This window comes from Abramis brama, assembly GCF_963993115.1.
Source record: "Abramis brama genome assembly, chromosome: 8".
In the NCBI taxonomy this organism is placed as follows: Eukaryota; Metazoa; Chordata; class Actinopteri; order Cypriniformes; family Leuciscidae; genus Abramis; species Abramis brama.
In genome coordinates, this window is record NC_139970.1 from 24,481,982 (window position 1) to 24,497,647 (window position 15,666).

Sequence of the window (15,666 nt, forward strand, 5' to 3'; positions counted from 1 at the left end):
TTCCTTTTTCTCCATCCGGGTCACAAGGCACCATCTGTTGTAAAGTTTTCTTTCATCGACGCAAGACCAGGAGACAGTTGGGATCGCGTTCAACAGAAGTTATTCTTTATTGAGAACTCCGCTGTACGTTGCTGCAGTACTTCCAACATTATCTGACTGAGGGAACTTTACATGGTATCTTATAGGCAATTCAGTGGGCTGTCCTTAAAGGTGCTGAACTTACACACAGCCTTAGAGATGACTACTGAATCTAATCATCTAAAGACAATAGAGGCAATTACCCCCAACTGAGATAATGGTACCCCCCAAATTGTATAAACAACACATGGTCATGAGAACTAAGACTAGGTAAACATTCACACATAGTTCAACTCTTAGTAGAAAGATCAAAGACTAACAAAACCCCTTCAAAGGAAACTGTTAAATCTAATCGGTAAATGGATGCCCTCATGTTCACCTTGAATGCCCAATACAGTATAGTTCACCTTAGTTTTTTATGTGATGTTATGTAAGGAAATAGGATAAGCAGATCTAAAACATATTTGAAATAGATTCTTAAATTTGTAACCCTTCAATGGCCAAGACCAAAGAGCTGTCCAAAGACACTAGAGACAAAATTGTACACCTCCACAAGGCTGGAAAGGGCTACGGGGAAATTGCCAAGCAGCAAATAAATAGTTAAAAAATCATACATTGTGATTTCTGGATTTTTTTTTTTTAGATTATGTCTCTCACAGTGGACATGCACCTACGATGACAATATCAGACCCCTCCATGATTTCTAAGTGGGAGAACTTGCAAAATAGCAGGGTGTTTAAATACTTATTTTCCTCACTGTATATATATATATATATATAAGAAATCACAATGTATGATTTTTTAACTATTTATTTGTATGATACAGCTGCAAATAAGTATTTGAACACCTGAGAAAATCAATGTTAATATTTGGTACAGTAATTACAGAGGTCAAACGTTTCCTGTAGTTTTTCACCAGGTTTGCACACACTGCAGGAGGGATTTTGGCCCACTCCTCCACACAGATCTTCTCTAGATCAGTCAGGTTTCTGGGCTGTCGCTGAGAAACACGGAGTTTGAGCTCCCTCCAAAGATTCTCTATTGGGTTTAGGTCTGGAGACTGGCTAGGCCACGCTAGAACCTTGATATGCTTCTTACAGAGCCACTGCTTGGTTATCCTGGCTGTGTGCTTCGGGTCATTGTCATGTTGGAAGACCCAGCCTCGACCCATCTTCAATGCTCTAACTGAGGGAAGGAGGTTGTTCCCCAAAATCTCGCAATACATGGCCCCGGTCATCCTCTCCTTAATACAGTGCAGTCGCCCTGTCCCATGTGCAGAAAAACACCCCCAAAGCATGATGCTACCACCCCCATGCTTCACAGTAGGGATGGTGTTCTTGGGATGGTACTCATCATTCTTCTTCCTCCAAACACGTTTAGTGGAATTATGACCAAAAAGTTCTATTTTGGTCTCATCTGACCACATGACTTTCTCCCATGACTCCTCTGGATCATCCAAATGGTCATTGGCAAACTTAAGACGGGCCTTGGCATGTGCTGGTTTAAGCAGGGGAACCTTCCGTGCCATGCATGATTTCAAACCATGACGTCTTAGTGTATTACCAACAGTAACCTTGGAAACGGTGGTCCCAGCTCTTTTCAGGTCATTGACCAGCTCCTCCCGTGTAGTTCTGGGCTGATTTCTCACCTTTCTTAGGATCATTGAGACCCCACGAGGTGAGATCTTGCATGGAGCCCCAGTCCGAGGGAGATTGACAGTCATGTTTGGCTTCTTCCATTTTCTAATGATTGCTCCAACAGTGGACCTTTTTTCACCAAGCTGCTTGGCAATTTCCCCGTAGCCCTTTCCAGCCTTGTGGAGGTGTACAATTTTGTCTCTAGTGTCTTTGGACAGCTCTTTGGTCTTGGCCATGTTAGTAGTTGGATTCTTACTGATTGTATGGGGTGGACAGGTGTCTTTATGCAGCTAACGACCTCAAACAGGTGCATCTAATTTAGGAGTGGAGGTCAGTGTTAATTTCGTTAACGAAAACTATGACGAAAAATGTTCGTTGACGACCTTTTTTCCCCTGACTAAGACAAGACGATGAGAGACGACACCCACGTCATTAAACGATAACTGTGACTATATCAACACATGCAATATCGTTGACGAAAAACATTTTTTAAACTTAACCAAAACCACTTGTTTGTGTCAAATAAAGGAGACGACAACACATTGACTGTTTTTTACGAGCGTTCATGCTTACGGTTGCCAGATTTTAATAATTAAATCCCCAGACAGAGCTTTTCTGTTAAAAGAACACGTTTCCTACCCGGCCTTTTCAATAGTATCTGGCAACCATGCGCGCGCGCTCTCGACACTGCTGAAGAAGCGCGGATGATCTGAAAACAACACAAGTAAGCTGGAGTTTAGCGATCTTCATTTGAGATGTTCTACTTAAATTAAAGTGTCTTTCAGTCGGTCTGTGTTCTGCCACGAGCCGAACACAGACTACTACTGAATCTTTGTGCTACTAAATCTGCGATCAAAATATAGGCTGAAATCTAGTGTTTTTAATGTCGATCATATTATACGAGCAAGAATGCAATGTTTCCTGAATATCCACACGATTTCAAATGAGACATTGATTTTATACAACAGTGCAACAAACAGAAGGGTAACATTAAATGATTTACTACATTTAAAACAGTATTGTCATAGGCGTATTGCTCTATTTTGCAACGAAAGCCACAGCAGAACTGCAGCACACAGCGGTGATTCGTGAACGATTCTGTGGCTTAGAATGATTCGTGAGATTCAATGACCCGTTCATAAAAATAGCAGCTTGCTTCCTTACTGAATGAATGAATGACTCCATGACTCACTCATTAAGACAGTGACTTACTACTGACTTTAATTTAATATTTTAAAAGTACCGGTATTACTAAGTTTTTACCATCATTGCATATTTATTGAACATTGTTTAATTTAAAAATATATATATAAAAAATTTTTTGTCCCTTAGTGGAAAAAATGTGAATGCAGTCTAAGTGGAAGAGGGGGTACCAGGGGGTAGGGCACTCTAAAAACCACTGAACTAAGGAAAAGGGGTATGTAGAATTGCACAAGTGCTACTGCTAAAGAGTGCAATGTCAATACAGCCTGTTACATAAATTTACATTTCTCATAAGCTTAATTGAATTGGCCTAGAGATAAAAAATGTAGGACATTTTTTGTCTAAGGACTACATATAAATAGCTACCTAAATGAATGTCGGTAACTGCAGTTTGACTAAAAGTTGACAAAAAACGCAATGACTTTTCGTCAACTAAAACTAGACTAAAACTATGAAAGACAAAATGACTAAAATGTGACTAAGACCAATAAGTATTTTCGTCTCAAGATGAAAACTAAGACTAAATCAAAAATGGCTGCCAAAATTAACACTGGTGGAGGTGGACATTTTAAAGGCAGACTAACAGGTCTTTGAGGGTCAGAATTCTAGCTGATAGACAGGTGTTCAAATACTTATTTGCAGCTGTATCATACAAATAAATAGTTAAAAAATCATATATTGTGATTTCTGGATTTTTTTTTTTTTAGATTATGTCTCTCACAGTGGACATGCACCTACAATGACAATTTCAGACCCCTCCATGATTTCCAAGTGGGAGAACTTGCAAAATAGCAGGGTGTTCAAATACTTACTTTCCTCACTATATATATATATATATATATATATATATATATATATATATATATATATATATATATATATATATATATATATATATATAAACATTAAAAACTGTGGACTTTGCCTCCTCATTTACAGTTTTTTAATGTTTGTGAACTAATGTTCAGCTATTCTTTTTAATAGTCAACTTATTTTCATCGGTTATCACGCTCGGTAAACACTGATCACAGACAAAGATGTACCTTTAATTTCACCAAGCTGATTGCTCACTAAAAAAATCCCTACATCATGTTTTCAGTCCATTTTAATTTTGATTTTGATGTGACATAAAATGGTGATATCTAAGTGGTTGAGTTGTTTACTTGCTTTTTAATTAATCTTTGCCATTAAACGGCATCATTTCGCGGTCATTCAGACCGATTCACAAACACGCTCGAAAACAAGAGGCGGGATTTATCGCATCATCCATAACCAATCATAGCGCAATGGAGGCATTGCCTCCTCTCACGTGACTTTCCCCCATTCATTCTCAATTACCCCCATCAAACCCACCACACGCTTTAAGGGGGCTGTTAAAACTCAATGGGCTCAGAGGAGGCACAAGAGACGCGGACTTCCGCTGTAACTTTACCTGCCATTGTCGCTGTTGGACAGTGTTACTTAAGAAAAATGAGCGATTTATATGATTTTTTTTATGTCACATTTTGTAATATTTACGTTGTCTTATTTTTATAATATGGATTATTAGGATTTCTCCTCCAATTTTTTGAGGAGGCTCTGCCTCCCTTGCCTCCTTGGAGGAAACGCCCCTAGTGCCGATGGCTGTCGTGTCGACGATGTCTTCACAGGGGATTGTCTAGTTGACAGGATCTCTGCTGACAATCAGGGCTGCGTTGTGGTCGTGACTAGGTGCAGGTCCACCATCTTATCTGGATATCGACAGGATACGTCTGACTACGGTAACCTTGGGATAAACAGAGAGATTAATATTAGCATAGATGCCAATCTGCTTACGATGTAGTAGTGATGGGCGATTTCAAAACACTGCTTCGTGAAGCCTAAAAAATCTTTTTGAATCTTTTCTTTCGAATCAGTGGTTCGGAGCGTGTATGAAACTGCCAAAGTCACGTGATTTCAGTAAACGAGGCTTCGTTATGTCATAACTGTTTCGAAACGTTTCGAAATTGAGGCGCTTCGTTTCTAAGGCGATGATCTGTGAACCCATGAATCATGCAGATTTCCTGAGATCGCCCCCCAGCGGTTGAACCATTGAACATGAGTCTATGGGGTTTTCCTGATCTCTGATCAATTTTATACATTTGTAGATTTTTTAATGAGACATTAGTATAATTAAATGGAATAATAATAATAATAATTTGTTACATTTTATATAGCATTTTTCTGTGTACTCAAAGTGCTTTACATATGGAAGGGGGAATCTCCTCAACTATCACCAATGTGCAGCATCCACTTGGATGATGCGACGGCAGCCATATTGTGCCAGAACGCCCACTACACACCAGCTTATTGGTGGAGAGGAGACAGAGTGATGAAGCCAATCGGTATTAAGGGGATGATTAGGAGGCCATGATGGACAGAGGCAAATGTGGCCAGAATGCTGGGATTAAACCCCTACTTTAATAGAACTACTAATAGTAGTTAATAGTCTCTTATTGGCCTGTTTAGCTGAGCCATCCATGGAACACAAAACAAACCATGAAAATAACCATGTAAAAGCTTTTTTTATGCACGTTTGGCCTGAGATTGCATTTACACTGTTCTGACCAGCAGGGGTCACCAGCGTGTGGCGTTTCGAACGCTTCGAAATTGTGAATCATTTTGCAATTGGTTAGTTTCTCCCATCACTAGTAACAAGTACAATTATAGGAAGTGTTCTAAGTTCTGTTTGCCCTAATTTATGCAGCCTAACAATCCTTTAATGGATGTGAATTATAGAAATGTGATAATGTGTTTGTGTATGCCAGGTTAAAGAGATGTGTTTTTAGATTTGAACTGACAGAGTGTGTCTGCTTCCTAAACAAGGCTAGGAAGACTATTCCAGAGTTTGGGTGCTAAATAGGAAAAGGATCTACCGACCACAGTCGATTTTGATATTCTAGGTATTATCAACTGGCCAGAAATTTGAGATCGCAATAGACGTGAAGGACTATAATGCATTAAGAGCTCGCTCAAGTACTGAGCTCAAGTACTCAAGTACTGCTTTGTAAGTAATTTGCAAAATTTAAAAAATGTTTTATAGGGAGCCAATACAGTGTTGACAGAACCGGGCTAATATGGTCATACTTAGTTCTAGTAAGAACTCTAGCTGCTGCAGTTTGGACCAGCTGGAGTTTGTTTATTAAGCATGCAGGGCAACCACCCTGTAGAGCATTACAGTAATCTAGCCTTGAGGTCATGAACGCATTAACCAACTTTCTGCATTTTTCATTGAGAGCATATATCATAATTTAGTTATTAATGCGGTTTTACAGATGCTAGAAACATGGCTTTCAAATGAAAGATTGGTATCAAAGAAGCACACCCAGGTTCCTAACTGACGACGAAGACTTGACAGAGCAGCCATCAAGTGTTAGACAGTATTCTAGGTTATTACATGATGAGGTTTTTGGTCCAGTAATTAAAACCTTTGTTTTTTCAGAATTAAGTAGTAAGAATCCAATTCCTGCATTCTTTTAATGTGTCCTTGCGGAATAAAGTTTTAATTTCTTTCTTTAAAAAAAAAACACAAATCTTACTGTATCCAAACGTTTGAACGGTAGTGTATCTGCTAAATAAGGTTTAAATTAAGTCTGTGAATTTAAATGTTTTGGGCTGAATTACTTGCAGAATGTGTTGTTAATATTGGAAATATAGATTTATGTCCTAGATTTAGGATTATAGGTTCAGAAAAAACCCTAAGAAGAATATTTGAGGAACATCAGTACAGTGTTTGTAATAATTCTCCTCAATGTTCTGTGATTAAGGCTTCCAGAGCTTCAGCAGAAGGTTGGGGGGTTCTTCCTGAATCTCATGCCCCAGATGAGGTCTCTTTATGTGTCTTACTGCTCCAACCACCCGTCGGCAGTCAGTATTCTCACTGATCACAGGTACGCCACCATACTGCGTACTGATTTCACAGAGAACCCCTTCACTGGTTTGATAGGTGATAACTGGTGATAACTTCTCATTTCTGTGCCTGCAGTGAGGAACTTGGAGAGTTCATGGAGGGAAGGGGTGCGTCCATACCAGGTATTCTTACACTGACCTCTGGCCTCAGCAAACCCTTCATGAGACTGGACAAATATCCCACATTACTGAAGGAGCTGGAGAGACACATGGAGGTAGAAGAGAGAGTGTTTGTTTGGTTTCTGTTGAGTTTTTTTTTATCATTGTCAATGTGACACTGTCTTCTTTCCCTTTCAGGAGGGTCATCCAGACAGGACAGAAATTCAGAAATGTATGACGGCTTTCAAGAATCTCTCTGTGAGTGTTAACTGGTGTCCCGTGGTTTTGCCACTGCAGTTAGGTGTGGATCATTCCCATGACAACCAGCCTTCTTAATGTATTGTGTTTCCATGGTTACAGGCACAGTGTCAGGAGGTGCGGAAGCGTAAGGAGCTTGAGCTTCAGATCCTGACTGAGGCAATTCGTCTCTGGGAGGGGGAGGACATCAAGACCCTGGGGTCAGTGCTGTATATGAGCCAGGCCATGGTCCAGAACCATGGCTGTGAGGTGAGACAGCACAAAGATCTCAATAGCTGACAGACCTGACAAATATATTCTCCCCTAATAGTGTGAATTTGGGATGGGACTATCTGTTTATTAGACCAATGTCAGACATTAAAGTCAGCATGAAATGAAAATTCACGCTATCTATTTTCTAAAAGAATGTTATTGATCATATTGTGAATGATTTACCCCATACATCCATTTTTTGACCTTCTAATCAAAGAGTCAACCTCCATCCATTTAGCAAGTCTCCGACTACTTTTTTTCTTTTTCTACAATGTTTCACCTGGATCTATGTCACAATATGGAAGAAACGATCTGTTGCTACTTCCGTATCAAGTAATATTCCGTGTAATATATTGAATATTACATATGTTTGTTAGCAATCACACCAGATGCTGTATGTCTTGGGAAAAAATATGTTCTGATTGGGGAAAGAAAGATCCACTTCAGGTTTTTAAAGAAATAGTTCACCCAAAAATTTTAATTATCCCATAATTTACTCACCCTCAAGCCATCCTAGGTGTATATGACTTTCTTCTTTCAGCCGAATACAATTTGAGTTATCGTAAATAATTTCGGATTTCGATATAAGAGAAGAGGAGCTACATCATATGTCGGGTCAGATGTCACCCTTTCCGGTCGTTGCCGGAACCCAGTGATTATAGTTTATAAAGTTTTAAATATGGATATTTTTCTTACTAAAACCCATCGCTTCACTTCAGAAGGCATTTTTTTAACCCACTGAAGTTCAATGGATTACTTTTATAATGGATGCGCTTTTTGGACACTATTCAATGTCATTACAAAGTTGGGAACTCCGATTGTATTTGGCTGAAAGAAGAAAGTCATATACACCTAGGATGGCTTGAGCGTTTTAACAATTTGTGATAAAATTAAATTAAAAATATTGTTGATGCAAACACAACTATTGGTAGTGTTCAGGAAACCTTTTATTATTATGGTTATTAACAAGATTACAGTAAGTAGTGATGTGTTTATCCAGTGGGTTTAACCCTTTGAATTGTCTTTATACTTCAGAATACTAAAAAAAAGAAAGAAAAAATGTAGAAGTTGAAACCGTTGTCAGTTGTGGACACCATGCAAGAAAAAGCTAAATAACAGCATGAAAGAATTATAAATAATGTTTTAAAAAGACCTGTTGCTAATTCATATTGATGATAATATCAATAGTTTTTCCACTGTGATTTTTCAGTTCTGCAGTTACAATGGCTGTGTTATATATATTTTCTTTTTTTTAGGAGAAGCATGAGCGTTACCTTCTGCTTTTTCCTCATATTTTGCTCATCCTATCTGCCAGTCCAAGGATGAGTGGCTTCATCTACCAGGTCAGAAACCAGCTGCTGTCAGAGCTGATTAATGCACAGTCTCATTGTTTCTCTCCACCACCCCCTAAAATACCATCAAACCACAGCTTTTCAACATGCACATTAAAATAGAACATGCGGCTCTAGCACAAAGAGAAAACGTCTGCTTGGTTTCTCTTAGGGCAAACTACCTTTGAGTGGGATGACGGTGACCCCATTAGAAGACTCTGAAAGTCATAAAAATGCTTTTGAGCTTTCGGGTAAGGACAAACTGACTCACATTTCTTTGAGTTCAAGACACAATCAAGTGTTTTTATCATTCTTAGTCATTCATTGACTGTGCTGGTGTGTGTGTCCATCCAATAGGAAGCATGTTTGAGAGGCTTCAGGTGATCTGCTATAACAAACAGGATCTGCAGGACTGGCTCGAGCATCTGAACCGACAGACCAAGCACACCACCATGGCGGCTCCCAGCATGAAACCCCTCACTGTTCCCTGCCACACAGTGAGTCACCTGTTCACCTGTTCAAGCTCCTACTACTGGCTGTAGTCTCTAGCCTCTGGCCAAAAAAGCCTCCGATGATGCAAAATGACGATTTTTGCGTCATCTGAGGTTTTTTTCCAGACACACAATACAGAAATCTCTCGTCTCAGGGGGACATGAGGGATGGAAGCACGGTCATTCGAAAATACTACCGGGTTTCTACTGATACAAAGCTTAATGCTAATCAGTGAAGTATCCCTTTAAATATTCATAAATATAAATATGAAAGTTTTTAAATATCTAAAAGTATACAGTTTACGTTATTTATTTATTTATGAAACACTTTTATAGCCACTATGCACAAAAAGCTTTACAAAAACTTAAAAACACAGACATAAACAGCTTTACACAATATAGTCAAGCACAATATAACACTGTATTTTGTACAGTGTATTTTATTTACATGTATACATTTATTTGTTTTTTTTTATTAAGTATTTATTTAGCTAAATACTTAATTTATTTAGCACTTTCTTAGCTGCTATGCAGAAGAGTTTTGCAAAAAAGTAAAAACCACAACAGACATTTGTGAAACAGACTTTAAAGGGTTAGTTCACCCAAAAATGAAAATTCTGTCATCATTTATTCAACCACATGTTGTTCAAAACATCTAAGACTTACGTTTATCTTTGGAACACAAATAAAGATATTTTTATAATCAAATTTAGTTTAATTTAGATTAATTTTTTTAATAATTTGAAAACTAATCCATATGAATTGAGTTTTGTGAGAAAGAACCTTGTTGGTTCTTGTTTGGTAAAAAGTTCTTCGTAATACAGGAGAATGAACTTCATTGGTTCTCACACGTCAAGTGAATATACTTGAGCTTCCGTTGACCACAACTGATGTGTGAGTTGGTGAATGTTTATTTGTGAATAAAAGCCTAAATTAAATCTGTTCATCATATAAAGTGATCGTGTCTCTTCATAAAAATCTTGACTAAACCGCTCAATTCACATGGATTAGTTTTACAATCTCTTTTTTAACTTTTTGAAGTGTCAAAGTGGTGGTTGCGAAGTTGTCTATGGAGGGACAGAAAGCTCTTAGATTTCATTAAAAATATCTTAATTTGTGTTCCGAAGATGAACAAAAGTCTTACGGGTTTGGAAAGAAATCAGGGTGAGTAAATAATGAAAAATTAATTTTCTTAATTTCATTTTTGCTTCTCCTTCAACTATCCCTTTACACAATATAAAGTCAAGCGTAATGTAACACAAACATTTATTTATTTATTTTGGGTTGAAATGTGATCTGTCAGTTATCTTCAACTTAAATGTCAGCTTAAATTTTACCCCTCTAGCTCCCGTCTCACCCTCTGACGCCATCCAGACATGCAGAAAGCCGTGGCCTGACAGTTGCTCCTGCCTACCACACCCTACCACATCCCTCCTCCCATGGGGCCCCACACAGCACCATGATGTGGGGCCCCCTGGAGCCCCCCAAAACCCAGAAGCCCTGGAGCCTGAGCTGCTTGCGTCCAGCACCCCCACTCAGGCCCTCAGCTGCTCTCTGCTATAAGGAGGTATGTAGCATACTGGACTTCCTGTTACAAATATTGTGGAAATATAATATTAAATGCAATATAATATAAAACAGAAATCATAATTGTTGATGATTTCCCTTGATATTGTAGTCACTATTATTTTGTGTAGTCTCTTATGGCTCTGTAAATCTCCTCTTCACCTCCTTTCCTATTCTTCCCATTCCTCCTCCTCTTTCAGGACCTCAGTAAAAGCCCCAAGACAATGAAAAAGCTGCTGCCCAAGAGAAAGCCGGAGAGGAAGCCATCCGATGAAGAGTTTGCACTGAGGAAGAGTAAGTCAGCAGGTTTGATGTGGTTATTGAAATCGAGAGATTCTGAAAGATCACGTGTCTGATGTAACCTCTGACCTGTGCAGGTACTGTAGCTCTGGAGGAAGACGCTCAGATTCTGAAAGTGATTGAGGCCTACTGCACGAGCGCCAAAACCAGGCAGACTCTGAACTCAAGTAAGTCTCGTATGCGGCCCCGTCCACCTCCGTCTCTTTTCTTCTAAAACATTTCTCATTCATATCTACTTCTCGTGTGTAACATAGAACAGCAGTCCTTTATAAACTAAAGTCTGTTGATCTTAACAAGCTTATTCTTGGATCTCTTATAACAATATCCTCTCTCTTTTTTCCTCATCATACTTAATGTTCATTTATTTATCCCCCCCCCCACACTTTCATTTTTACACATTACTTTTTCATTTAATCATTTTATAAAACTCATTTACTATGTCGGTGTTATTGGTTCTCCCATCTATGTGGTTGCACCACCCATGTCCATTCTTTGGTTGGCCCCCTTGTTTTATTCTCTACCCCTTCCATTTGCGATTCTCCCTGCCTCCCCCCTTCCCTTCATTCATATGATTTGATCCCCTTCTCATCATCTGCGACCGGACGGCCTCTTCAGCATGGCAAGGCACTGATCTCATGCATAACCACGTCTTGGATCAATCCAGTGTGGACTCTCTGGGCCGCCGTAGCAGTATCTCAAGGCCCGAGGCCACCTCAGACCTCTCAGAGGACTCTGACTATGACAGTATATGGACGGCCCACAGTTATAGGATGGGCTCTGTTTCCCGTAAGAGCTCCTACATCTCCCACCAAAATTAATCTCCCCCTCACTCCTCTTATTTTAAATGACTTTATATTTATTTGAAACTATTTATGTATTTAATGATGTCACTCTAATGCATATTTATTTTATTCATTTTTATTTATTTATTTCTCAGTGTTGTATTAATCACACCTCATCGTTTTCTGCATATATATGCACTTTCCCAAAGCAGTTCCCTGTTGCCTTGACATTTAAACTTCCCCTGAAACCACCAACCTCACTTAACTCAGTTTTTTTTTTTTACTTTGTTTGCCTCGCATTCAAAATTGATTTAAGTGTCCTTTAAAAAATGATGTTCTTATTCCCTCATTCCCAGATGTATTTAATTATTAACGCTGTTGAAGGTACAATGCACTCCAAAGGCAACAAGGACAGGTTCTGCTGTAAAAGAAAAAAGATGGTAAAATCTCTTAACGTGTCTGTAAATAGAGTATTGTCATTCATCTGAAATGTGTGGTATTACCTTGGACTTTGTTTACTGAATGTGAACATTAGATTTCCGCTCTGTTGACATGAGGAGTTGGGTCTTTATCAGAGAACTTCATGAACAAGTGTTCATGAAATTCATAAGTATGATTCTCAGATGGCACCACGGACAGTATTGGGGACGTTTTGTTCATACTTATGTGATATAAATGTATTTATTTTCAATTTGTAAATGTATTTTGAATGATTTTGGACTTTTTGTATGCTTGTATCTAACATGTAAGTTTATAGTGGTGTCTATAGTGAAAAGTATGGAAGTTTACAGAAAAAAAAGTTGAATTTAATGTTGGTTGCAATTCTATTAGAATCCATTTAAATCAGGTGTGTGGATGGTAGTAGTCAAGAGTTCTTCACCATTCATTCGAGACTGTCAAAGCCTCAGTGTTTGATGCTTTTCCTCTTTTATGTATGATGTGTTTGAGACAAACAAGAAAACCAACTTGCCAATTATTTCAATAATGACAGAGAGTATAATTCCTCATGTTATGTGATTTCTTGTGACCAAGTTCTATTCTGTGGTTAAAAAATGAACGAAAAGAAAATATGTATATTTACTACCTTTTTGTCGGTCGTTTACTGCAGATATTCTTAAAACTGTTCAACAGAGATACTTCAGTGCCGTTTCCGTGATTTGAAACCAAGACATTATTAATGTGATTGTTATATATATGCAGAGTCAAATATATGACAAAATACCACAAACCTTGTAATATAAATTTTGAATAAATCTTGGGTTGTTTTGTACAGTATGCTTATCCTTTCAGGAATTGATCTCTCACAACAAAATATTTGTTTGTGCAAGTTTGTTTCTTATTTTTGTTTAATGGGTTTTGTTTTGATGATGTTTACAGGTTTTTTGTATGCGTGTGGTTTAATTTCAGTTTTACCATCCTTCAGGAAACCCTTGGTGCTCTTTTTGTTTTGTTTTTTGAATGCGTTAATTTTTTTTGGATGATCCGATCCCTCTCTGCATGACTAACTCCTGTCTCACTCTCGCACAGTCCTGTGTAAGTTTGATCCAGTCCAAACCATTCTTTGAGGCACAGTGGTCCTGTCCTGAGCTAATCAATAAATCCAACTGAACTAAACCTCCTGAAATCAATATGCGGGGCTTCTCTTTTGAAACAGGACAGTGGAAAGATGCCAGTCCAGCACTGATAGTTCCTGGGGAGGAGAAGTTCAGTGTAGACGAGTTGAAGAGTAATGGTCAGACTCTTCCGGAGGAGAAGTAAGACTGCATATTTGGCCATTCTTATGAACAGCGTTTATAACAAGTGTTAAAAAAGGTTGTTTGTCAAGAGAACATGAATTGAATAGAGCTTCAGCATTATGATATTATTATTGAAGTATGCACTGACATATTCAATATCCAATGTTTCCTAGGAGCCTTGTGGATGTTGTTTATGGTCTCAAAGATGAGGTACAAGAACTTAAACAGGTGAGTGTCTGTGAGGGTATGAGGAAGCTTTTCTTAATATTTAAATTAATCTCGTATAAAATAATAATATTTAGTAGTTTACATTGCCTGGTTACGTGATTTTACCATTCCAACAGGACTATAAAAAAATGAAGAAATCCTTGGAGGAAGAACAGAGAGCCCGGAAAGATATGGAGAGGATAGTTAGAAAAATGCTAAAGAATATGAACGATCTTTCTTGGGATGAGACCAATTTATGAAATGCCCCCTTACTATGGAGTCCCTAAAGTGGCATGGTGGTGGAAAAATTATGTGATGGGAGGTAAACGTAATAAATTTTTCTTCCCATCTCATATTTTTTTCTATCACCAGGTCCCTTTAGGGTCCCTTTTTTCTATTCACCTTACTAGTTTTGTTACACTAGTGGTTAAGGTGACCTTGAAGTTCAAGTTCAACACTGAAATTTCAGATTGCTTGAAAGCACCATGGACATCCAGGAAGTCTGTAATAACATAATGATACATATTTGGCCTAAAATGGCTCATTCCAAGACTTTAGGTGCATCTACACCAAGCAGTTTTTTTTTATTTTGTTTGAAAACCACAACTTTTATAGCTGAACAATCATGATGTGACTTGTTTGCTTGAAGTCGTACCTAATCAGGCGCATCTTCAGCATCTCTTCGGATGGCATGAATGTCCCTGACAAGTTCGTCTTTCACCTAATGTTATGGTGTTTAGACAGACAGTACCTCCACTGATGTCTGGGGTTGTGAGCATCCTGTTTTTCTACAAATCACTTTTGTGATTACAAAGGTTCAAGAGATCATCGGATTTTAGTTACATTTAATTTTTTAAATAACTTTTATTCAGATGCACTCTGATTTAAAATGCTGAATCTGTGAATATTTCCATTATGTGGTGCCATGAACCTTTTCATTCCATTTAATTATTGTTTACAAATGATTTAGATGTTTATACTTAAACATTAATTCAACACTGTACAGACAAAAAGGTATGCTGTTTAATGAGGAACATGAAGCTAATGCTTATATATGTCGTTATGTTTAATACTTGTTTTAGGTGCCATTGTAACTCAAGCTGTGACAGGACTTCATTATTTTAATAGCTTCTTTATCACAATATGATACACATCATGACTTATGACTATTCATTTCAATGTCACTTACTTAGTGTGACCAAAGCGAAAGCCAAAATCTTATTTATGGACTTCACTATCTGTGACTAGTTACTGTACTTGACATTTATTCCTCTAGCTCTTACACAACACTATAATAATCTCATTTGAATTCATGTAGGATATTTATTTAGTGTTCTTTATCTCAGATCCATGTTACTGTAAATTAGTTCTGTAAATAAAGAAATTTGTTTATTTGCTTTAATTCAATGGCATCAGTTGGGTTTAAATAAAATTACTAGAAAATAATACTCTATTATACACTTTTTTTTTAAAGAATCTTATATATTGTGATATACACAGCCTGGCTTAAAAAAAGGCACTGTTTGGATTTAAATATGCCTATTTAAATCCAAATAGAGACTTTTTTTCCCAGGCAGATTATATATTATTTTGATTATATAAACTACCATTCAGAAGTTTTGGGTTGGTATGATTTTTTTATGTTTTTGAAAGAAACCCTTTTATGCTCACAGGGATGCATTTATTTAGGCAGTAAAAAAATGGTAATATTGTGAATTATTATTACAAATTAAAACAACTTTCTATTTTATTATATATTTTAAAATGTAATTTATTCCTGTAATTGCAAAGCTGAATTT

At 37.6% G+C, this 15,666-nt stretch overlaps 1 protein-coding gene across 6 annotated transcripts in view; it reads left to right on the plus strand.

Annotated features, from left to right (window-relative positions):
* Positions 1-15,269, plus strand: part of arhgef7a (Rho guanine nucleotide exchange factor (GEF) 7a) — a 38,920-nt gene extending 23,651 nt beyond the window's left edge. For 2 of the 6 annotated variants that reach the window (XM_084123411.1, XM_084123410.1), the window contains exons 9-22: positions 6,704-6,826; positions 6,922-7,060; positions 7,143-7,202; positions 7,305-7,451; positions 8,711-8,797; positions 8,958-9,036; positions 9,143-9,282; positions 10,622-10,843; positions 11,043-11,136; positions 11,220-11,309; positions 11,758-11,928; positions 13,579-13,678; positions 13,834-13,888; positions 14,005-15,269. In XM_084123411.1, the coding sequence (XP_083979537.1) occupies positions 6,704-6,826; positions 6,922-7,060; positions 7,143-7,202; positions 7,305-7,451; positions 8,711-8,797; positions 8,958-9,036; positions 9,143-9,282; positions 10,622-10,843; positions 11,043-11,136; positions 11,220-11,309; positions 11,758-11,928; positions 13,579-13,678; positions 13,834-13,888; positions 14,005-14,127 (1,630 nt within the window). In that variant the 3' untranslated portion in view covers positions 14,128-15,269. Of the gene's footprint in view, positions 1-6,703; positions 6,827-6,921; positions 7,061-7,142; positions 7,203-7,304; positions 7,452-8,710; positions 8,798-8,957; positions 9,037-9,142; positions 9,283-10,621; positions 10,844-11,042; positions 11,137-11,219; positions 11,310-11,757; positions 13,195-13,578; positions 13,679-13,833; positions 13,889-14,004 lie in introns of those variants that run through there. The other 4 variants (XM_084123407.1, XM_084123406.1, XM_084123408.1 and 1 more) reach the window with 2 other exon arrangements.
* The last annotated feature ends 397 nt before the right edge of the window (positions 15,270-15,666 follow it).